The 22,849-nt window shown below is 41.3% G+C and overlaps 2 protein-coding genes across 3 annotated transcripts in view; one reads left to right on the top strand and one right to left on the bottom strand.

Moving 5' to 3' along the window:
- The window catches only part of LOC108700335 (cathepsin S), a 34,181-nt gene extending 33,885 nt beyond the window's left edge, over positions 1-296 (bottom strand). The window contains exon 1 of the mRNA XM_018233438.2: positions 170-296. The gene's annotated coding sequence lies outside the window, so the exon portion shown is untranslated. The remainder of the gene's footprint in view (positions 1-169) is intronic.
- On the top strand, positions 59-20,272 carry cers2.S (ceramide synthase 2 S homeolog). 2 transcript variants are annotated; one of them, XM_018233434.2, is made up of 11 exons: positions 59-230; positions 8,612-8,785; positions 9,812-9,929; positions 11,095-11,213; positions 13,431-13,488; positions 14,209-14,259; positions 15,362-15,454; positions 15,555-15,683; positions 16,873-16,979; positions 17,551-17,704; positions 18,738-20,272. In XM_018233434.2, exons 2-11 carry the CDS (start codon positions 8,613-8,615, stop codon positions 18,873-18,875), a joined length of 1,140 nt encoding a protein of 379 aa, XP_018088923.1. In that variant the 5' UTR covers positions 59-230; position 8,612; the 3' UTR covers positions 18,876-20,272. The 2 variants fall into 2 exon arrangements, with proteins under 2 accessions (XP_018088923.1, XP_041430369.1); XM_041574435.1 differs by lacking the exon at positions 59-230 and adding an exon at positions 366-384.
- The last annotated feature ends 2,577 nt before the right edge of the window (positions 20,273-22,849 follow it).

Genomic DNA, 22,849 nt, shown 5'->3' with positions numbered 1-22,849 from the left:
GGGGCAACAGGGAGGTGAAAGTAGAGCCGGGGGCGGGGACTTTTCTGCAGGGAGGAAGGGCTGAAGAGGGGTAGGCGGCTGTTTGTATGGCAGGAGGTTTTTACAGGTAGGGGTGGGGTGAATGTGACGTCACGCGGTTTGATTTCCAGCAGAGAACGAGGAAAGTTACCTGGGGGGATCCTGTAGCCTGAGTGAGTTTCCTTATTGCGGAAGAATCAGCCTGGAAACAAGTGAGTGCGGGGTCCTCAGCACACTAGGGAGTTATATAGTGTACCCGAATGGGAGAAGTGGAATGTGCGACTCGGAGCTCTGCTGTAGGGGGTTATTAGTCAGCGCTGAAGTGATTGTACCCCAACTGCTCCCTGTGTAGAGCCCTGCTTTAAGGTCACTCCATTATACTGTTTGGGGGTGTGTATACTGGTTATACCATTTGGCTCCTGTTTTGTACTTTCAATTCCAGAGCCTCTCCGAGACTGAGTGCACCTGTCCCTTTAAATAGGGCACTACCTGTTTGCACCTGTCTGCTGGGGAGAGGACTGACCCATTCCTACTGTCTGTTGGGGGGGGGGAGAGAAACTTCTCTCATTGGGTCGTTCCTGTTTGCACCTGCCTATTGTAGGGGTTATTTTCATTGAACCTGTCTAGTGGGAAGGTACGTTGGCTGTAGAGCAGTGGGAGTTGCAGTTCTAGGGTCCTTTTACCACATGTCCTGTCAGTTATAAGGGGCGTACCATCTGTCTTTGGGGGGGAGTGAGGACACTCGCCTCTGGGACAGGGTTGCCAGACACTTAAAAAGTAGCCCAAAAAAGTCTAAAAAAAATAAATGAATATATGTGAAAATACACCTTTTTCATGAAGCAAAATGGGACAGATTTGCCGTGGCGGGGGGGGGGGGGGGTATAGGGGCCCCATAAGGCCCTAATAGATAAATTCAATAAATATTGGTAAAACAGCTCAATCTCTAGATATATTGGTGACAAGCAGATTTTTTGCCCCAAAATTGTCTGAAATTGAGGAAAGTCACTGGAAAATGCGAGAATGGGACGGGAGACTGAGGTACAGAGCCAAAAATCCAGTAACTCCCGACTTCTACACAAGTCAGTCCCGTTGCATGCTGGGTATTGTAGTCTTACATTCAACTTGGCAGTCGACAAACTGTTAAACAAAAACGACATTACCCAACATGCATTGGGAGACACAGGCTTGGCACATTAGGGCAAGAAAATACTTTGGTTGGTTTCCAAAGTACAAACCAGCTAGTAGCCCAAATCCGTACCTTGGCTAGTTTGTACTTTCAAAAACCCTTTACATAAGTAGCCCAATTTGACTGGAAAACCGCCAACCTGACAACCCTGCTCTGGCAACGGAATCTGCATTATTTCACTTTCACTTTAGAATCCTTTGGATCCGTTCTGGCTGATACTGTTCAGGCTGTAGGTGCAGGGATTCCCTGTTACGGCTATTCGGCGGCTTTTGGTAGTGGCTACTCTCCCCGTGTTTCTTAATTATGGCTCCCCAAATGTTGCTGACCACTTTCAGCATGATTTAAAGTAACTTTAAGTATGTTATCGAACTGACAATTCTAAGCAACTGTGTAATTGGTCTTCATTATTTATTTATTTATTTATTTATTTTTAATTTGCCTTTTTCTTTGGATTTTTCTCAGCTTTCAAATGGGGGTCGCTGACCCCATCTTAAGGGGATACTGTCATGGGAAAAACATGTTTTTTTCAAAACGCATCAGTTAATAGTGCTGCTCCAGCAGAATTCTGCACTGAAATCCATTTCTCAAAAGAGCACACAGATTTTTCTATATTCAATTTTGAAATCTGACATGGGGCTAGACATATTGTCAGTTTCCCAGCTGCCCCCAGTCATGTGACTTGTGCTCTGATAAACTTCAATCACTCTTTACTGCTGTACTGCAAGTTGGAGTGATATCACCCCCTCCCTTTTCCCCCCCAGCAGCCTAACAAAAGAACAATGGGAAGGTAACCAGATAACAGCTGCCTAACACAAGATAACAGCTGCCTGGTAGATCTAAGAACAACACTCAATAGTAAAAGCCAAGTCCCACTGAGACACATTCAGTTACATTAAGTAGGACAAACAACAGCCTGCCAGAAAGTAATTCCATCCTAAAGTGCAGGCACAAGTCACATGACTGGGGGCAGCTGGGAAACTGACAATATGTCTAGCCCCATGTCAGATTTCAAAATTAAATATAAAAATAATCAGTTTGCTCTTTTGAGAAATGAATTTCAGTGCAGAATTCTGCTGGAGCAGCACTATTAACTGATGTGTTTTGAAAAAACATGTTTTTCCATGACAGTATCCCTTTAAAACAAATGCTCAGTAAGGCTACACATTTATTGTTATTGCAACTTTTTATTACTCCTCTTTCTATTTGAGTCTCTCCTATTCATATTCCAGTCTCTTATTCATATCAATACATGGTTGCTAGGTGAATTAGGACCTTACCAACCAGACTGATTGCAATTGTAAATTGCAAACTGGAGAGCTGCTGAATAAAAAGCTAAATAACTCAGAAAGCACAAATAATCAAAAATGAAAACCAATTGCAAATTGTCTCAGAATATCATTCTCTACATCATATATATAAAATTTAATTTGAATGTGAACAACCCCTTTAACATGTCAGGGGATTCTGGGAGTTGTAGTCCAGAGACATCTGCATCCATTAGTTTAAGAAACCTTGGGATAACTAAAGGAACCTCAAAGCCTTGGGTGTGAAGCTGTAGCAGGTGGGGGCGTAGCCTGAAGGCTGTTTTAGGGTACGGTCTTGGGGTTATAGGTATGGGATCCGTTATCTGGAAACCCGTTATCCAAAAAGCTCTGGATTATGAAAACTGGAAGGTGTTCGAAGATGAGGGTAAAAAAAAACAGACCCATTGAAATTTGCCAATAATTGGGCATTCTATAACATACTAAAAGTTATCCTTTAGGTGAACCACCTCTTTTAACTGTGCCCAGTTTAAGATCTGGAGGCAAGCATGTCCATTCCATTAGCCTACAGCAGGATGGTGGAGAATGCGGGGAGCAGGCACATACATGGAGGGGAGCTGGTTGATTGGAGGGGATCAGACATGGCTTGTATTGGAATTCCAGTTCATCCCAGGGGGGGGTTCAGTTGGGTTGAGATGAGGATTCTGTGCAGGTCAGTCCCATCTCCGCAAACCCATTGTGTATAGACCTGGCTGTGTGGGGCCATTACTGTACTGAAACAGGAAACTGGTGCACAAAGTAGGAAGCACAAGAATATCACTGGATGTTATAGTGTTGCAGTGATGGCTCTGGCTGTATCAATACTGTTACAGCATTTGGAGCTATTGGCCTTTTCTCTTATTTGGATTTCCCAGAAATCTCCCACTACTTTGCTTTGTGTATAATCTCCCTAAAAGATAAAAATGGGCACAGCTGATTGGACGCTGCAGTTAAAGGGCCGGTGACATTTAACATTATATGGGAGCTCTTATCTCTGAGCTCAAACATGACACATTATAAAAGTTCAGCGGCCTTGTTTGTTTTGTGTCAGCCAAATCTCTTCTAGCCAGGCTGGATAAATACAAATCCTAACCACAGTGCAATGATGGGAAATGTGTGTACGTTGCATACAGGGCCACCATTAGAAATCATGGGGCCCTGTATGACAAACGTTTCTGGGCTCCCTGGGCCACGACCCTCACACCACAGTAAAAAAAAACACACAAACATGGGTGCTAAAAACCCATTGGTAGGCAAAAAAAAAATTGGGGCGCCCCATAAAAGTTAAAAATACCGCACTGGTAGCCAGCCCCCCCCCCCCAAGTTAAAGAAAACATTGGTGGTCAGGGGCCCCATAGAATATTTTTAAAAACTATTGGTGGCCAAGGGACAATACAGGATTAAATAATACATTGGCGGCTGACTGTGGGGTTTAATAAAATACAAAAAAACATTGGCTTTCAGTGGAACTTAACGTAGCTTCTTCTTCCTTGTCCTCTGCGATGGCAGCTTCCTGGTTACATACTACTAAATGCCAAGTGAATACTAAATGCCATGTAATGCAGGGGAATCTACAAGGGTCGTTGTTTAAAGGAAGATGTTTAGTTTCAGGGTTGTGCAACTTATTTAATGTGTAACTACAGAGGAAGCAGACCCTGCGGTTGCTGGGGGGCCCGGGAGGAAAAGTGGGCCCCATGAGGCCCAGATAAAAAGCAATTTCAACATTTATTGGTAAAACAGGAAAACCTTGTGATATGTTTGGGGCCCCAAAATGTATTTGCTGTTGGGCCCAGTAACATCTATTTACGCCACTGGATAGGGGAGTCGCTTTCTTGCAGTCTGGGCTATCCACAAATTTAAGAGACCTCAATGGGGACATAGTGGGGGTTGTTTATCAACACTGGGCAAATTTGCCCATGGTTACTGAAAAATAAAAGCCAGCGCCAAAAGGCACGGGAGACAAACACAGAGAGAAAGATATAGGGTAATATTGTTTTACAAAGTTGCCACCTCTTGTGCACAGCAAAATCCAATATCTTTTACCATCTAGGTGTTTCTCTCATGTAATATTCTCCACCACCAGAATAAAATTTAAACACTTTCCTTAAAAAAATTTTTTGTGTATAGGTGGGTACTCACAAACACATATTTTTCAACTTGCATATAGTAGTTCGACGAAAAGAACCTTCGAATCGATAAAGCGGATGCTTAACAGCTCACATGCAATAGATCTTGAGGAATATCCGGGTATATACTGTGAATTAACATGCAGCAGCGATAGTGTAAAATCTTTTTTAATTTAGAATAAAACAATTAAAATGCACTCACATGGCAAACAATGTTAAAAAAGCATATCTATGCATCACCGTCTTGAAGGCTTCCCTTGTGCAAAAAAACGTCCACCCACTGAGTCCACCAGGAATCTTTAAGATGGTAAAAGTACAAACGCTGGCGTTTTTTCGCCGGCTTGTTTTCACTGGAGAAAGAAACGCCAGTGAAAACAAGCCGGCGAAAAAACGCCAGCGTTTGTACTTTTACCATCTTAAAGATTCCTGGTGGACTCAGTGGGTGGACGTTTTTTTGCACAAGGGAAGCCTTCAAGACGGTGATGCATAGATATGCTTTTTTAACATTGTTTGCCATGTGAGTGCATTTTAATTGTTTTATTCTAAATTAAAAAAGATTTTACACTATCGCTGCTGCATGTTAATTCACAGTATATACCCGGATATTCCTCAAGATCTATTGCATGTGAGCTGTTAAGCATCCGCTTTATCGATTCGAAGGTTCTTTTCGTCGAACTACTATATGCAAGTTGAAAAATATGTGTTTGTGAGTACCCACCTATACACAAAAAATTTTTTTAAGGAAAGTGTTTAAATTTTATTCTGGTGGTGGAGAATATTACATGAGAGAAACACCTAGATGGTAAAAGATATTGGATTTTGCTGTGCACAAGAGGTGGCAACTTTGTAAAACAATATTACCCTATATCTTTCTCTCTGTGTTTGTCTCCCGTGCCTTTTGGCGCTGGCTTTTATTTTTCAGTAATCATTTTTTCGGACTTGGAGGGATACAAGTAAAAAAAGCCGGCTGGGAATAGTGGACTCAATTGGACATTGGTCATTCTTTCCTTTTTAGGATTTTTCTGTGTAAATTTGCCCATGGGCAGTAACCTACGGCAACCAATCAGATTGCTGCATTCATTGTTCTACCTGCAGCTGACTTTAAAAAGCTAATCACTGATTGGTTGCTAAAGGTAACTGCCCATGGGCAAATTTGCCCAGTGTTGATAAATGAGCCCCAGTCAGTCTAGTAACCCATAGCAACAAAACATTTGCTTGTTTCAAACAGCCAACTGGTACATTCTAGCTGCTACAGCTGGAACAGATTTTATACCCTTTACGATGTTACCCTCTAAAACTTAAGTGTCTCTACTGTTTTACACAAACATGTCCATATCACTTTAAAGGGATACTGTTAAAGGGGTTGTTCACCTTCAATGTACAAATCTTATGAAACCACTAACAATGCTCTCAATGTGTTAGAAAAACCATTTTCCATAACAAAAAGTAAAAATGCCATTGTAAAAGCTAATTTTTTACCTATTAACTCAGTCCATCTCCTGTCTCTCTGACCAGTTTTCTGAAGTGATGGGAGTGGCCTATTTTGAACCTGACACCAAGAACTTCCTATATGATGACATCATCATGCCCAGGCTTTGCCCTTACTTGTTTCCTATTGGATGTTGATACTGCCCTCCTCCTAGTAATTTATTGGTTGCTTGTGAACTGTAACCAGTCACATAATTTGAATGGTCATTGGTTGATTACTCAATTGTAATGGCAGAGGTTAACAGACGCAGCATATAAACAAACCTGTCTTGTAACAAACAATCACACAGCCATGCAGACAAATGCTGCAGAAAAGGAAGGAGCAACATTGTTTGGCAACCTTTAGCATTAGGCATAATGTCAGTTATTTACAAAATTGCAACAAAACCAGCACTGACTTGCTGAGAAACGTATGTAACTTACACATCTAGCAGGGACAGTAGGGCTGCACCTCACCCTTTTAAAACCAAACACATATGAAATCCACAGGCTGCATGGCTAATTATCAACTCATTTAGATGCTGCAGACTGAACTGATTTCTGTGCAGCCATGTATCATGCATCTAAATGAATTGCTAATTAGCCATGCAGGCTGTGGATTTCATATGTGTTTGGTTTTAAAAGGGTGAGGTGGCAGCCCTAAGTGACAGGCAGAGCAGTGATGAGGGCAGGTACATTTTTTGAACATTTTGTGCGCTCTCCCGGGGGGGGGGGGCGGTAATTTACCTAGGAAAACGATACCTTTTTTAAGTGTTCCACTTCTGGAACAAGATTTAGAGCTCTAAATACCAAAAAATTAAAAAGTTATATTTTTCATGATATAGGGATCTATACCAGAAAAATATTTTACCTTTTTTATGAGGTAAATACACAAAATACATGGACCCCCCCCCCAAAAAAAATAATAATATATTTCTGGAAAGTACAAGTGTCATCTCCCATAGTAGCCATTATAATCCAATAATTCAAATTTTTAAAAATGATTTATTTTTCCTGTGTAATAATAAAACAGTCGCTTGTACTTGATCCCAACTAAGATATAATTAATCCTTATTGGAAGCAAAACCAGCCTATTGTCTTTATTTAGTGTTTACACCATTTTCTAGTACTAAGATCCAAATTACAGAAAGATCTGCTATCCGGAAGACCCCAGGTCGCAAGCATTCTGTATAACAGATGCCATACCTGTACCTTGTACTTGATCCCAACTAAGATATAATTAATCCTTATTGGAAGCAAAACCAGCCTATTGGGTTTATTTAATGTTTACATGATTTTCTAGTAGACTTAAGGTATGATGATCCAAATTATGGAAAGATCCATTATCCAGAAAACTCCAGGTCCCGAGCACCTTGATCCCCCCATCTGCACAGTTGAAGTCTCTGCAGTACAAGCCCACACTCCCCTTCCCTCTCACAAACTTGTAACAGTTTCTCTTCAGTACCTGAATGCTGCTCAAATTCCCCAGCACAGCCAGCACAGGAAGCAGTGGCAGATTGACAGCAGACATAGCCAATAGGAGTTAAGTTAGCTGCCAGTACAATGTGTGATGTCATATAAGGAAGAGGAAGTGAACACTGTAGTGTTTTTGGGGGTCAGTGACCCCCTCCCAGCACAGGGTCTGTGTGGAACTGAAGGATTAGTACAGGGACACTTCTGAGGTGAATATCTCTTGAACTGTACTTTTTCTGTTAACTATTTCTATGGAAAAGTTTGTTCTATTCATGTGAACTGTTAGATTTGTCAATTTGTTACAAAGGTGAACAACCCCTTTAATAGTGCTGCTCCAGCAGAATTCTGCACTGAAATCCATTTCTCAAAAGAGCAAACAGATTTTTTTATATTCAATTTAGAAATCTGACAAGGGGCTAGACATATTGTCAGTTTCCCAGCTGCCCCTGGTCATGTGACTTGTGCCTGCACTTTAGGAGAGAAATGCTTTCTGGCACGCTGCTGTTTTTCCTTCTCAATGTAACTGAATGTGTCTCAGTGGGACATGGCTTTTTACTATTGAGTGTTGTTCTTAGATCTACCAGGCAGCTGTTATCTTGTGTTAGGGAGCTGTTATCTGGTTACCTTCCCGTTGTTCTTTTGTTTGGCTGCTGGGGGAAAAGGGAGGGGGTGATATCACTCCAACTTACAGTACAGCAGTAAAGAGTGATTGAAGTTTATCAGAGCACAAGTCACATGACTTGGGTCAGCTGGGAAATTGACAAAATGTCTAGCCCCATGTCAGATTTCAAAATTAAATATAAAAAAAATTGTTTGCTCTTTTGAGAAATGGATTTCAGTGCAGAATTCTGCTGGAGCAGCACTATTAACTGATTCATTTTGGGGAAAAAAATGTTTTTTCCCATGGCAGTATCCCTTTAAAGACCTTCCTGGCACGGAGTCTGCCCATTTTCCACCAGTCAAGCCAAACTGACTATTTAATGTACTTCTGGTTCTGTAGTTCTCTCCCTATATAACCCTATCTTTGATTTCCCCTCCAGGATGCTGCAGACCTTTTATGACTATTTCTGGTGGCACAGACTATGGCTGCCCGTAAACCTTACCTGGGCCGACCTTGAGGATAAGGAGGGGCGAGTTTATGCCAAAGCGTCGGACCTCTATGTCACAATACCCCTAGCCTTTGTGTTCCTCATCATAAGATATGTATTTGAAATGTGAGTACCATTTATCAATATTACAACTGTATTGTACAATGAACTACAGGCCTGTTAGTCTGTCTGGATAACGATGACAAATATGGGCAACTATGACTTTTCTTTCTTCTACAAATACTCTTGTGAATAGGACCTGCCGCAAGCTTGTTAGGCCATCAGGGATGCTGTATCTGCCCAACTCACAGAATATCTCTGCTCAAGCCAGCAATATGGCAGCTCACAGTGCTGATGAGTAGAGTGGGCCATGTGTTTTCAATGCTGGCCTCTAAAAGTAGATGTTAAGCTTCCATTCCATCCAGGATTAAAGAAAATTTTCAGGAATACGGGGATGTTGTATGCTTTTTAGCATTGACTTGACTATGAAAGACTGAAACAATGACATACCTGGCTTTTTTTTTTAACAACATTTTTTTTTAAAGGGGTTGGTTGCCTTAACTCTTCTTATGATGTAGAGAGTGATATTCTGTGACAATTTGCAGTTGGTTTTCATTTTTTATCATTTGTGGTTTTATCTGTTTTATTCAGCAGCTCTCCAGTTTGCCGTTTCAGCAATCTGGCTGCTAGGGTGCAATTTACCTAACAACCATGCATTGATTGGACTATAAGACTGGATTCTGAATAGGGGAAGCCTGAATAGAAAGATGAGTAAGAGCAAGTCACAATAACAAATATGTAACCCTGCAGAGCATTTGTTTTCAGATGGGGGTCAGTGACCCTCCCCATTTGAAAGCTGGAAAGAGTCAGAAGAAAAAGGCAAATGATTAAATAAAAAAACTATACAAAATAAATAATGAAGAACAACTGAAAAGTGTCTAAAAATCAGCCATTCTATAACATACTAAAAGTTAACTTAAAAGGTGAACCACCGCTTTAAAATGATCCCCAGAGTGTTTTTAGGCTGAAAAGCAACAGTCAGAGGTCTCCCATTCAAGCCACCAGGTGGCAGCAGAGTATGGAACTTGGGGGGTTGATATCTCTTCCTTAATAGGGTTACCCTGACTCTTCTTGAATTGTTGCTTTGGGTAGTTCTGCAGCTGGTCCACTTGCACATCTCCTTGGTGTAAAAGATAAAGTGCGGCTCAAGGCAGCACCCAGTCCTGTGCTTGAAAAATTCTACTCCTGCTCGACGAAGCTCCCCAGACAGGTACGTTGTGCTTCTGTTTGTTGTGACCTTCTTTATTTTAAGACCCTTCAGACTGAAACCTTACGTCACAGAGTCGGTAGTAAGTCACAGAGTCACAGTCAAGAGAGCCGGTAGTAAGTCACAGTCAAGAGAGCTGGTAGTAAGTCACAGAGTCACATTCTAGAGAGCCGGTAGTAAGTCACAAAGTCGGTAGTAAGTCAGAGCGTCACAGTCAAGAGAGCCGGTAGTAAGTCACAGAGTCACAGTCAAGACAACCGGTAGTAAGTCACAGAGTCACAGTCAAGAGAGCCAGTAGTAAGTCACAGTCAAGAGAGCCGGTAGTAAGTCAGTCAAGAGAGCCGGGAGTAAGTCACAGTCAAGAGAGCCGGTAGTAAGTCAGTCAAGAGAGCCGGGAGTAAGTCACAGTCAAGAGAGCCGGGAGTAAGTCACAGTCAAGAGAGCCGGTAGTAAGTCACAGTCAAGAGAGCCGGTAGTAAGTCAGTCAAGAGAGCCGGGAGTAAGTCACAGTCAAGAGAGCCGGTAGTAAGTCACAGTCAAGAGAGCCGGTAGTAAGTCACAGTCAAGAGAGCCGGTAGTAAGTCAGTCAAGAGAGCCGGGAGTAACTCACAGAGTTGGTAGTAAGTTACATCTATGGCATTCACCTGTCACTGCGCAAATGGGGCTTTTTCCCATAACAGGTGAACACCCCTGATGCCACTTACTACTACGTTTTTTTAAATTGAATAAACTCAATAAACTCAACATTCGAATTGTTATTGTTATTTAAGAAAAAAAATGATGATTCCCAACTCGAATTTGTGAGTTTTGACCAAAAAAATCCAACTCGAAAATTCGAATTTCCAATTTGAACTTAAATAAATCTAAATAAGTCAATTTCCTCAACAATTATCTGTTTGAAACAAATGAGGAGTATACTCAGCACTTTTATGAGCAGAGACAAAAGGTTACAAAGGGAAGGGGAGAGAAAACAGCATCCAATGTCCAAAGTCCAAGGGGAACTACTGTTTATCATCAATAAAACTACACGGCTGGAGGAGGATGTGAGGTTAATGTAGGACATTGGGCTGTAATAGAAGGAACACCTGGGTCCTAGGCCCTGTCGTGTCTCCAGAAATTATTCCTGCCACCAGTAAACAGGACTTCAAACTCCTCTTTCTTTTTGCAGATTGATCTGGAGAACCTCTCGAAGGCAAGCAGACTTACTGTGCGCCAGGTGGAGAGATGGTTCAGGCGAAGGAGGAATCAGGACAGGCCGAGTTTGCAGAAGAAGTTCCGGGAAGCGAGGTATGGGGGGAAATCCACCTTTATGTTGATAACTTGGAATAATCTGAATTATGAACATCACCAGTAATCGGCCATTTCTTTGGACAGTGATAATGGTTCCTAGGCCCTACAGTTAATATATTGACTGGAGTAAATACCAAAACAAAAATGGCAGTGTTTGCGCTTCACAAATATGACCGTATTTTGATGGCTGGTGCCATTAGCATTGCTTTAGATTAACTATACGGCCATAAGTTTCCTAAAAATGCGTCTACAACAACATGTCTTCTGCTGAAACACTGACTGCTGAGTTCCAGGACACGGGGTCTGCACAAGAACTACGTATGGAGAAAACTCTTACCATGTGCGATGCCAAAGTATTGGCTGGAGTGGAGTAAAGATCTCCACCTCTGGACTCTTGGAAATGTATCCTCTGGAGTGATAAATGGAGTTTCATTATGTTGCAGTCTGATGCTAGTAGATCACTCCCAGCAGTAACAGAACGATTGCTCCACAGGCCTGGGTACAACATTTGCACCCGAACCCACCACCTGTGTGTCCTCACCTGTGACTAAAACACAGTTTACAGTATATCACGGTGTTGTATCCCCAGTCACACTCCCACTAGATCTACTACTAACTGCCAGAATACATAACAGTAAAACATGGTGGAGACAAGCTAATGGACTGCTCATGTTTTCCATGGTTTGAGCTTGGGCCCCTGGTTCCTGTGAAAGGGATACTGTCATGGCAAAAAATGTTTTTTTTCTCAAAACGCATCAGTTAATAGAGCTGCTCCAGCAGAATTCTGCACTGAAATCCATTTCTCAGAAAATGTTTTTTTTTATATTTAATTTTGAAATCTGACATGGGGCTAGACATATTGTCAGTTTCCCAGCTGCCCCCAGTCATGTGACTTGTGTTCTGATACATTTCAATCACTCTTTACTGCAAGTTGGAGTGATATCACTCCTCCCCCCAGCAGCCTAACAACAGAACAATGGGAAGGTAACAGATAGCAGCTCCCTAACACAAGATAACAGCTGCTTGGTATATCTAAAAGCAGCACTCAAAAATAAAATCCAGGTCCCACTTTGACACATTCAGATACATTGAGCAGGGGAAACAACAGCCTGCCAGAAAATAGTTCCATCCTAAAGTGCTGGCTCTTTCTGAAAGCACATGACCAGGAAAAATGACCGGAGATGCACCTACACACCAATATTACAACTAAAAAATAAACTTGTTGGTTCAGGAATGAAATTTATATTGTAGAGTCAATTATTTGCAGTGTAAACAGTGTCATTTAATAATAAAAACTACATCCTAAAAATCATGACACAATTTCATGCGTTCTACTTTGTGCAACAACTTGAAGAAGATCCTGTTTCAGTACAATAATAACCCCATGTATAAAGCCAGGTCCATACAGAGTGAGTTTGCCGAGATTAGAGGGAGGAACTTGATTGGCCTGGACAGAGCCCTGAGCTCAACCCAACTGAACCCCTGTGGGATGAATTGGAATATGATAGTGAGCCAGGCCTGGTCCCCAACCTCACTAATGCTTTTGTGGCTCAATGGAAACAAATCCCACCATCAATGTCCCACCATCTAGTGGGAATCCAGAAGAGCAGAGGCTTTCCTAGTTGCAAAGCTTGGAACAAGGTCCCACTAATACTCCTGTTATGTTATCAGATGTTGTACAGGGAGCTGTCTGGATACTTTTGGCCATATGGGGATTTGGCGGAAGCCTTGTGCCTGGTCGAACTGAATCAGAATCCTAATTTGCATATGTAAATGAGTGGTGGGAAGGGAAATTGCATGACTTTTTCATCACAAAACAAGAAAGTAAAATATCCCCCCCACACACTTTTTCCTTTCCCTCCCCCTAATTTGCATTTGTAAATTCGGGGTCGGTATTCGGGCAAATCCCTATCTAATAAATAGTGCTTGACAACTTAAATACCTGGAGAATACAATATTAAGACACACACAGCTGTGGGTATAGTCCATAATCCATGTGACAATCCTTCTTGCTTGGGTAGAGTATCTATCCCATAATATATTTCACAAGCCGCACTTCTTCAGGAAGGGTCCATGTTGCCTGGCGACAGTGAATAAAAGGGGTGCTGGAGTGTACCAGTGCATGTGGGGACCACTAACTGGGCTGCTGAGCTGACTTGTACCTGTATGATAAAGCCTGGCCACTCAGCTGCATCTGACACTTTCTTTTTGCAGTTGGAGATTCACCTTTTATCTTATTGCTTTCATTGCTGGCATTGCCGTCCTTATAGACGTAAGTAGATTCCTAATCCGACCCCTTGTATTGTGCTTGCAACTGCCGCCTCAAACTGCCTGAACACTCATTCTCTGACATTCTTACATTATCCTATACCCTCTATGTTGCCTTATTTACCCCAACTCATTGTTTTCTCTAACTCCCTCTAATATCTCTTTGATTTTCCCTTCTGCCACTTACTTATTTTACTCCCTGTAAAATTGCTCAGGGTGCTTTCCTAAGCACTTTATTTTTTTTCATTTTCTATTAAATTCCGATATACAGGTATGGGACCTGTTATCCAGAATGCTCGGTACCTGGGGTTTTCCGGATAATGGATCTTTCTGTAATTTGGATCTTCGTACATTAAGTCTACTAGAAAATCATGTAAACATTAAATAAACCCAATAGGTTCATTTTGCTTCCAATAAGGATTAATTATATCTTAGTTGGGATCAAGTACAAGTTACTGTTTTATTATTACACAGAAAAAGGAAATCACTTTTAATAATTTGGATTATTTAATTACAATGGAGTCTATGGGAGACGGCCTTTCCGTTAGTCGGAGCTTTCTGGATAACAGATCCCATACCTGTAGAGTTAAAAATGGAAGGTGCTCTGTACAAATTCATTAGAGGAATTAGGGGTGGAAATGATCTATACGATGTTATCTGTATGAATAAGATGAGTGTTGGCGCTGACAGTCCTTGATACTGATATATATTTTATTTTTGGCAGAAACCATGGTTTTATGATGTCAGCGAAGTCTGGAATGGGTTCCCAAAACAGGTAATGTAAAACAGTGAGTTGGGGGAGGGGCTTACAGCTTGTAAATGAATCCCTAGCAACCAGTTACTCTGTACCATTGTGTCATATGCAGCCTATAGCCAGGGTCATACTGGTTCACTAGGAGGCCAGAAAATATCCCAGTGGGCCCTGGTTCTGCTTGGTGCTGCCGCCCACCCATTACATACCAACAGTAACACTTGTAGATATCCCAATTTTAGATTTAAGCCCTATATTGGTTAAAGGGGAACTATTGCGAAAAATGTAATATAAGCTTCCTCATACTGAAATAAGAAACTTTCTAAATACAATCAATTAAATATTCTGTAGTGTTTCTGAAATAATCAAGTTTATCTTCACTATCCTTCTCTCGGCATCTGTTTCTCTTCATTCTGTCTTCATGCAGCAGTTGGGTGTCAGATATTCATTGACAGATAGATCCAATATATCTTATAGGGGGATGAATTAGAGGTCACTCAAATAACTGATTCCAGTACAAACAAAATAACTGCCTTTTGCACAAATCCTGCATGTAGAGAGACATGATGTCTGGTGATTTTAATAGAGTGAGCTCTAATACATCTGCTAGGAAAGAGAACCCCCTATAAGATATATTGGATCTAACTGTCATGATTATCTGACACCCAACTGCTGCATGAAGAGAGAATGAAGAGAAACAGATGCTGAGAGAGGAATAGTGAAGATGAACTTGATTATTTCAGAAACGATGCAGAATATTTGATTTTATTTAGAAAGTTTCTTATTTTAGTATGCTGAATTTTCATTTATTGATCATCATTTTCGCAATAGTTCCCCTTTAATATCAAAGAAGAGAGATTATGACCGTGACTCAAGTGTTCAGTGGCAGTTGGGGATGGCAGTCACCATCCGCAGTTGTTGGGTTGGGTTCGCCGGGGTTCCAAAGTACTAACCCTGCCTGTAGCCCAAAGCATCTTGACTTATGTTTATCACGCGGACTTATCAGAGATGATTTGCTACAGGGCAACTTTGGTTCTCTAAAAACAAGGGAGGAAGGAGGAGCATCACTAATCCAATCAATTCAGCTGCTGAACTTTACAGTATCCCATAATTGTTTCCTCTGCAGACAATGCTGCCGTCCCAGTACTGGTACTACATGATAGAACTGGGCTTCTACTGGTCCCTTCTGTTCAGAGTGGCATTTGATGTCAAGCGGAAGGTAGGTCATCTAACGGCTTCCACGTTGTTGGGGCTTGAATTGGTTGGTAGAAATAGACCACATATCATCTTTTGTCTAATATATGGACTGTCCCAAACAGGACTTTAAAGAGCAGATCATCCATCACGTGGCCACCATCATCCTCATCAGCTTCTCATGGTGTGCCAACTACATCCGGGTGGGCACCCTGGTCATGGTGTTGCACGATGCCTCCGACTACTTCCTAGAGGTGAGTTTGCAACTTGAGTTTAAACCCATGTACGAGTGGGAGGGGCTCTTATCAGACGTCTTTGATGGTGGACTAAAAAGATGGAGCACCAGGAGACGTGTAAAAGTGTGTGTTGAAATCAGTCTTGGGCAATTCTAGCAGAAGCTTAGGACCATGCACTCGAATATATTCACACACTGGATTGCCTCTTTATACCCCAAAGACTTGCAGAATTGTGTGAAGTGCAGGGAATTCTTTTTTTTCACTGGCCACGCCCCATTGGCATTGGATGACACCCACTGGTCCACTAAGTGGTGGGGTGAGGGGGGTATAGAACAATAGGAGGGTTATGGGAAATGTAATCAAAAAAGTCATTTAGTCTAAAGGTGGCCATACACAGGCAGATTAAATCTGACGATATCTGTCCTTTAGACCAATTCGGCAGCGTATCTGCCATTGTGTTGGGACTTCCGCCGGGTCCCCCAATCGATATCAGGCCAAATATCAGGCAACTATTGATCGGGCAAGTTTGATTTTTTTCTGCGACCTGTCGGCACCTATTCGCATCATTGTAATCTGATCCTTCGGATTCAACCGATATCGCCCTGCTGTTAGTGGGCATATCGGGTTAAGATCTGCTCGTCTGGTGACCTCTCCAAACCTGCGGATCTAATAGTATATGGCCACCTTAAAGGGGTGGTTCACCTTTAAGTCAACTTTTGGTATGTTCTTGAATTGCCCATTCTAAACAACTTTACAATCGGTCTTCATTATGTATTTTATGTAGTTTATTTATTTGCCTTTTTCTGCCGACTCCTTCCAGCATGAAACAGGGGTCACTAACCCCATCTAAAATACAAATGCTCTGTAAGGCTACACATTTGTTATTGCAGCTTTTAATTACTCATCTTTCTATTCAGGCCTCTCCTATTCATATTCCAGTCTCTTATTCACATCAGTGCAAGGTTGCTAGGGGAATTTGGAATCACAAACTGGAAAGCTGCCGCATAAAAAGATAAATAGCTTTAAAACTACAAATGAAAACCAATTACAAATTGTCTCAGAATATCATTCTCGGTCATATTTAAAGTTAACCCAAAGGTGAACAACCCCTTTAAGATGTGTCGTTAACCCTTCAGGGGTGGGCATAAGGATAGAACCCATGTATCCCATTGTTTTTTCCCCATCTCATTAATATTGTCTTCTACAGTCGGCCAAGATGTTTAACTACGCAGGATGGAAAGAGACGGGCAATGCTATCTTCATTGTCTTTGCACTGGTGTTTATAATCACCCGAATCATTCTACTCCCTTTCTGGTAAGTCAATGACTTTGCTTTGAGTGATGTCACAATGATGAGTTGCTAGAATGAAGACTTGAATTTGAGTTTATCCACACTGGAGTCAACTCCACCCCGATTTCTTGTTTTGTTTGTGCATAATGAAAGTATCAATTTAAGCGAATTTTGTATTATCAATGTTATATGTTTATGTAATTGCTATCTGCGTCTCACTGTTGGTTCTGACTCCTGAAACGGTGTAGATGGCGCAGTAAAATGTATTTACAGTCTGAAAAAGTTTGTCCATTTTGTAGTCGTATTTCAAAGGATAATAAGAGCGGTCACCTTTCATTTTTGACAAAGGATCAGTACTGTTGTACAGTCACGCTTTACGGCTGACATTCCAGCAATCTTTATAACTGGGCCTTCAGACCACAGTGGTGACAGATCCAATATCACCTCCCATTTTGTTGTTGCAGTCTTGCACAGAGTTGCTAATGTTGATCGGAGCTGGAGTTTTGAGCACAGTAACCGCAATGATGGAGTTTATGTCTCTCTACCTTATGACGTGGCAGCCAGTAATCCATGTGTAACTCATGTTCTTTCATAGGATCCTGCACTGCACTTGGGTCTACCCCGTGGAGATCTATCCACCTTTCTTTGGCTATTACTTCTTCAATGTGATGCTCTGGGTACTCCAGTGTTTGCATCTCTTCTGGGCTTATCTCATTCTTGGAATGGCCCACAAATTTATCACCGGAAAGGTAATATTTATTTTCAGCAACATTTTAATCCAGTAACTATAGAGACTTTTTAATATCCTTATGCTATACAGTAGGGGGTATACTATCCCTTATAATACATGAGTGATACTCAGAGTTCCCTGTATAACTCAGCCTGCAGACTTGTGCCTTTATATGGTCACAGAACAACCCCACAGTGACTTCTAATATCCTTATCATTTACAGTAGGGGGTACATTATCCCTTGTAAGACACGAGTGATACTCAGAGTTCCCTGTATAACTCAGCCTGCAGCCTTGTGTCTTTATATGGTCACAGAACAACCCCTCAGTGACTTCTAATATCCTTATTTACAGTAGAGGGTACATTATCCCTTATAATACATGAGTGATACTCAGAGTTCCGTGTATAACTCAGCCTGCAGCCTTGTGCCTTTTATATGGTCACAGACCCCTCAGTGACTTCTAATATCCTTATCATTTACAGTAGGGGGTACATTATCCCTTATAATACATGAGTGATACTCAGAGTTCCCTGTATAACTCAGCCTGCAGCCTTGTGCCTTTATATGGTCACAGAACAACCCCTCAGTGACTTCTAATATCCTTATCATTTACAGTAGGGGGTACATTATCCCTTATAATACATGAGTGATGCTCAGAGTTCACTGAACTGTCTGTACCGGTTCCAATATCCTTATCTTTTATAGTGGGGGGTAAATTACCCTTTACTGTTCTGCAAACCATAATTAAAAAAAAAAAGTTATACTATCTAGCCTAGTGATTGGAAACCAATGGCCATAGACGTTGAAGCTATAAATTCCAGCACCCCCAAACAGGGCTGTGTAGGATGCTGGGAGTTGCTGCTCAAAACATCTGTATATGTATATTCAAAAGAAAGGACTTACTTGAGGTTCTCAAACTGCATGCCAGGCTAAAGTAGGCTTGTAGAACTCCTGGTAAGAGGAAGCTGTAGTTCTGCAGCAATAAGTGCGTTGAATGATGCCCCCCTCTCCTAGATCTTTCCTCAGTTTGTACATTTTATTTTCCTTCCAGCTTGAGCAAGATGACCGAAGTGACCATGACGAGACAGACCTTCCAGATGAAGATGAGGAAGACGAATCCACCAAGAACGGAACTATTTCCAATGGCCATTCCGTGCAGAACAACAACCACCACCATAAAGCCGACTGACCACGGAATAGGAATGAATCCTCTTCCTCCACATTTAAATTCCTGGAGAAACCAATGAAGAATGGGAAACACATTGAAAGAATCAACACTACTGTAATTCATGGCCATACTCTTCTGAATCGATGCCAAGTGACTTCCCACACACTAGTTGTATATATGTTAAACCGTCTTCACTGAGCGTGGGAAGGGTGAAGCCAAGTGTTTCTGTGTAAGGACAGTTTGAAAATATATTGTGTAGGCGGCAGACTGAGTGGCCTTTCCATATTGACTTAAAAAGCTCTATTCGTTCCTGCTGCTTTATCATTTGTTGGAGGGATGGTTAGATGGATGCCAAAATCATTCCCCCTTTTTTCACCCAAATAGCATATCATTCTTAAAGAAAAATCAGTGAAGCATCTTCCAGCTCTTAATTGTGGTTGTCTCTGAGCCTTCCATTCCAGCGATGACCCAAATGTGAAAGTTCACACAGGAACCAACACATTTAGAGTCTGGTGACCTGGAAAAAATGTTGTCTTTCTTTCATCTATCAGGAAGCACTGATAAGCTTTGACGTCCACCTCTTCTTAAGAAGGTAGATTGAGCGAAGGTACTTGGGCCTGGACACCCTCTCAATGTGGAACCATAACCTTGTCTCAACAAAGGTTCTTGGGTATGGACACCCTCTCCTTAATCTCAGTGATGGTTCTTGGGTATGGACACCCTCTCCTTAATCTCAGTGATGGTTCTTGGGTATGGACACCTTCTCCTTAATTTCAGTGATGGTTCTTTGTATGGACACCCTCTCCTTAATCTCAGTGATGGTTCTTTGCTATGGACACCCTCGCCTTAATTTTAGTGATGGTTCTTGGGTATGGACACCTTCTCCTTAATCTCAGTGATGGTTCTTTGGGTATGGACACCTTCTCCTTAATCTCAGTGATGGTTCTTGGGTATGGACACCTTCTCCTTAATCTCAGTGATGGCTTTTTGGTATGGACACCCTCGCCTTAATCGCAGTGATGGTTTTTTGCATGGTCAGCCTCTTCTTTTGGAAACATCAGCTTGATCTCTGACGGTTCTACTGTATGAAAACGTTCTACTTGTAAAAACCAAAATCTTGATCTCAGTGATAATTCTTGAGTATGGTCAACCTCTCTTGATGGAATCATAATAATCTAGATCTCTGTGATGGTTTTGTTTCTGGTATGGCCAGCCTCTCCTTTTGAAATCATAATCCATATCTCTGACAGTTCTTGGATATGGACAACATCTCATTGTGGAACCATAGCCATGATCTCATTGATGGTTCTTTTGTATGAACACCTTCTACTTGTAAAAAAAAAAAAATCTTGATCTCAGTGATGGTTCTAAGGTATGATCAACCTCTCCTTGTGGAATAATAAACTTCATCTCTGTGATTTTTTTTTTTTTGGTATGGACACCCTCTCCATGTGGAATTATAACTTTGATCTCAGCAGTAGTTCTTTTGTGTGGACAACTTTTTCTGGTGGAATCCTAACCGTCATCTTATCCTTCTACCTGTAACACAACCTCCTACGGTTCTTTAAAAAGCCAAAATTTGCTGCTTATAAATGTTAAATTATTGTGATCATGCATTTGTGGTACCGTCCTCTAGGACAGTGATCCCCAACCAGTAGCTTGTGACCAACTTGTTGCTCCCCAACTCCTTGGATGTTGCTCCCAGTGGCATCAAAGCAGGAGCTTATATTTGAATTCCAGGCAAGTTTTGGTTTTATAAAAACCAGATGTATAGCCTCCTATAGGCTGTCAGTCCACAAATGGAAACCAGATAGCCAATCACAGGCCTTATTTTGCACCCCAGGAACAATTTTAAAGCTTGTGTTGCTCCCCAACTCTCTTTGCATTTGAATGTGGCTCACAGGTAAGAAAGGTTGGGGATCCCTGCTCTAGGAAATAGTATGGCATTTCCCAAAGATAAACAGACCAGCCTTTACTGAGGCTGTATATAGAATACTTAATATTTCAAAGAAATATGGCTTTTCTAGCTGTTAAAACTAGGCGAGGATCCTTTAGACTTCAAACCTCTGTCTTACCTTGAGTACAAATCACTCTTTGGGGATCTTCTCTTACGCCTTCGTTAATATACTCTGTTATGGTTTTTAAACTGATGGGGTTTTTTTCAATAAATTTTAATTCAGTAAAAATGTTTCCTAGAAAGGCATTTGAAGGAAAAAAAAAAAAAGTTTCTATAAGACACGATGCAACACCTTAAAAGCATCATGGTTATTATGGAGTTTGACTGTCAAAAGAGCAAACAATAAAGATCAAATTGGGAGCAGACTCAGTAAATACTATGAAGACGCATACCTGGAGACCTCTAGTGACCAAACAGAGGTAGAATCTACAAATACAAAGAATTTTTATCCTAGCATGCCTTGGAGAAAAATTCTTTGTATTTGTAAAAGAGCAAACAAGTCCCATACAAACTGGATTGAGGATTAGATTTCAGTGCAGAATTCTGCTGGAGCAGCTCTATTAACTGATGTTTTTTGAAAGAAACATGTTTTCCCATGACAGTATCCCTTTAATATGTGTAAATACATATTTGACTATATTGTAATGGTTTGTGGACTTCTCTGTCATGTAACACATAGCTCAGCCAAGGCTACAGTATGGCAGCTCCCGTGCATGCATTTGTATCCAGAAGAAATGCTCCATGCCTTGCAGTAAGCTGTGCCCTTACATGTCTGGATATAGGATATTAATTCTTGTCACCCTATTGCCCCAGTCCCTGCTATGCTTTGCATACAACATAAGCTGCAATTGCTATTTCATCTATCCAGTAATTGGAACAGGGGGATAGGGATGCCATAATGCTGCTGCTGGTGTTTAATATCAGGCTCATTACAGTCACAGTATTTATAGAAAGAATTGAAAACTTCACTTTATATAAAGGTTCGGGGTGTCCCGGCTTGTAGTTATCCTTGTATTGTGGATCAGCAAAACCTGTTGTAATTGGCTGCTGAATTACTTGACTGGGCATTGTCCATCTAATCTATGGCGGTACAGGTATGGGACCTGTTATCCAGAATGTTTGGGGCCTGGGGGTTTTCCGGATAACGGATTTTCTGTAAGTTGGATCGTCATACCTTAAAGGAGAAGTCTAAAATAGAATAAGGCTAGAAATGTTGTACTTTGTATACTAAACATAAACATGAACTTACTGCACCACAAGCCTAATCAAACAAATGATTTCTGCTTTCAAAGTTGGCCACAGGGAGTCACCATCTTGTAACTTTGTTAAACATCTTTGCAAGACCAAGACTGTGCACATGCTCAGTGTGGTCTGGGCTGCTTAGGGATCATCATAAATGATCAAAACAGCACAAGTCAAATAATATCTGCCAGAAGCCGATACAGCAAGACTGATTAATAATCAGAATATACAGACTGCACTGGGTCCTGTGTTGTCATGTAATCTAATGTGGATTTTATAGTTTTTGTATTGTTTAATACAAACTTTCTCCAACTCTGCAGAATCAGTGGCTGCAGCAAAATAATCCTCCAAATAGAATCCCAGTTTATCTGTTTAAATCTGACTCCATGATCTTTGTCCCTGCAGCTGGAGTTGGAGTAAGGGCACATGGGGAGATTTAGTTGCCTGGCGACTAATCGCCTCTTCTTCTGGGCGACAATCTCCCTGATCTGCCTTCCCACTGGCTATAATGAGAAATTGCCAGCACTTTGTTTGCCTGGTACTTCGTTTTCCAAAGTCGCCTGAAGTTTCCTCGAGAGGCAACTTCGGAAAACGAAGCGCCGCGAGTGCCATCACCCTGGCGAATTCTCGTTTACATGCCCTTTAAGTCTACTAGAAAATTATATAAACATTAAACCCAATAGGCTGGTTTTGCTTCCAAAAAGGATTAATTATATCTTAGTTGGGATCAAGTACAAGCGACTGTTTAATTATTACACAGAAAAAGGGAATCATTTTTAAAAAGCTGGATTATTTG

Source organism: Xenopus laevis, chromosome 8S (genome assembly GCF_017654675.1).
Source record: "Xenopus laevis strain J_2021 chromosome 8S, Xenopus_laevis_v10.1, whole genome shotgun sequence".
Classification (NCBI taxonomy): Eukaryota; Metazoa; Chordata; class Amphibia; order Anura; family Pipidae; genus Xenopus; species Xenopus laevis.
The sequence above is the reverse complement of the archived record's forward strand: the minus strand, read 5'-3'. Positions and strand labels throughout refer to the sequence as shown.

Excerpts from the sequence above, each read along its gene's own strand:
- cers2.S (XM_018233434.2), top strand. The coding sequence starts at position 8,613 with ATGCTGCAGACCTTTTATGACTATTTCTGGTGGCACAGACTATGGCTG. Across the intron at positions 14,260-15,361 it reads GGAATGGGTTCCCAAAACAG|ACAATGCTGCCGTCCCAGTA; the intron begins GTAATGTAAAAC and ends TTTCCTCTGCAG. Across the intron at positions 17,705-18,737 it reads ACAAATTTATCACCGGAAAG|CTTGAGCAAGATGACCGAAG; the intron begins GTAATATTTATT and ends TTTTCCTTCCAG.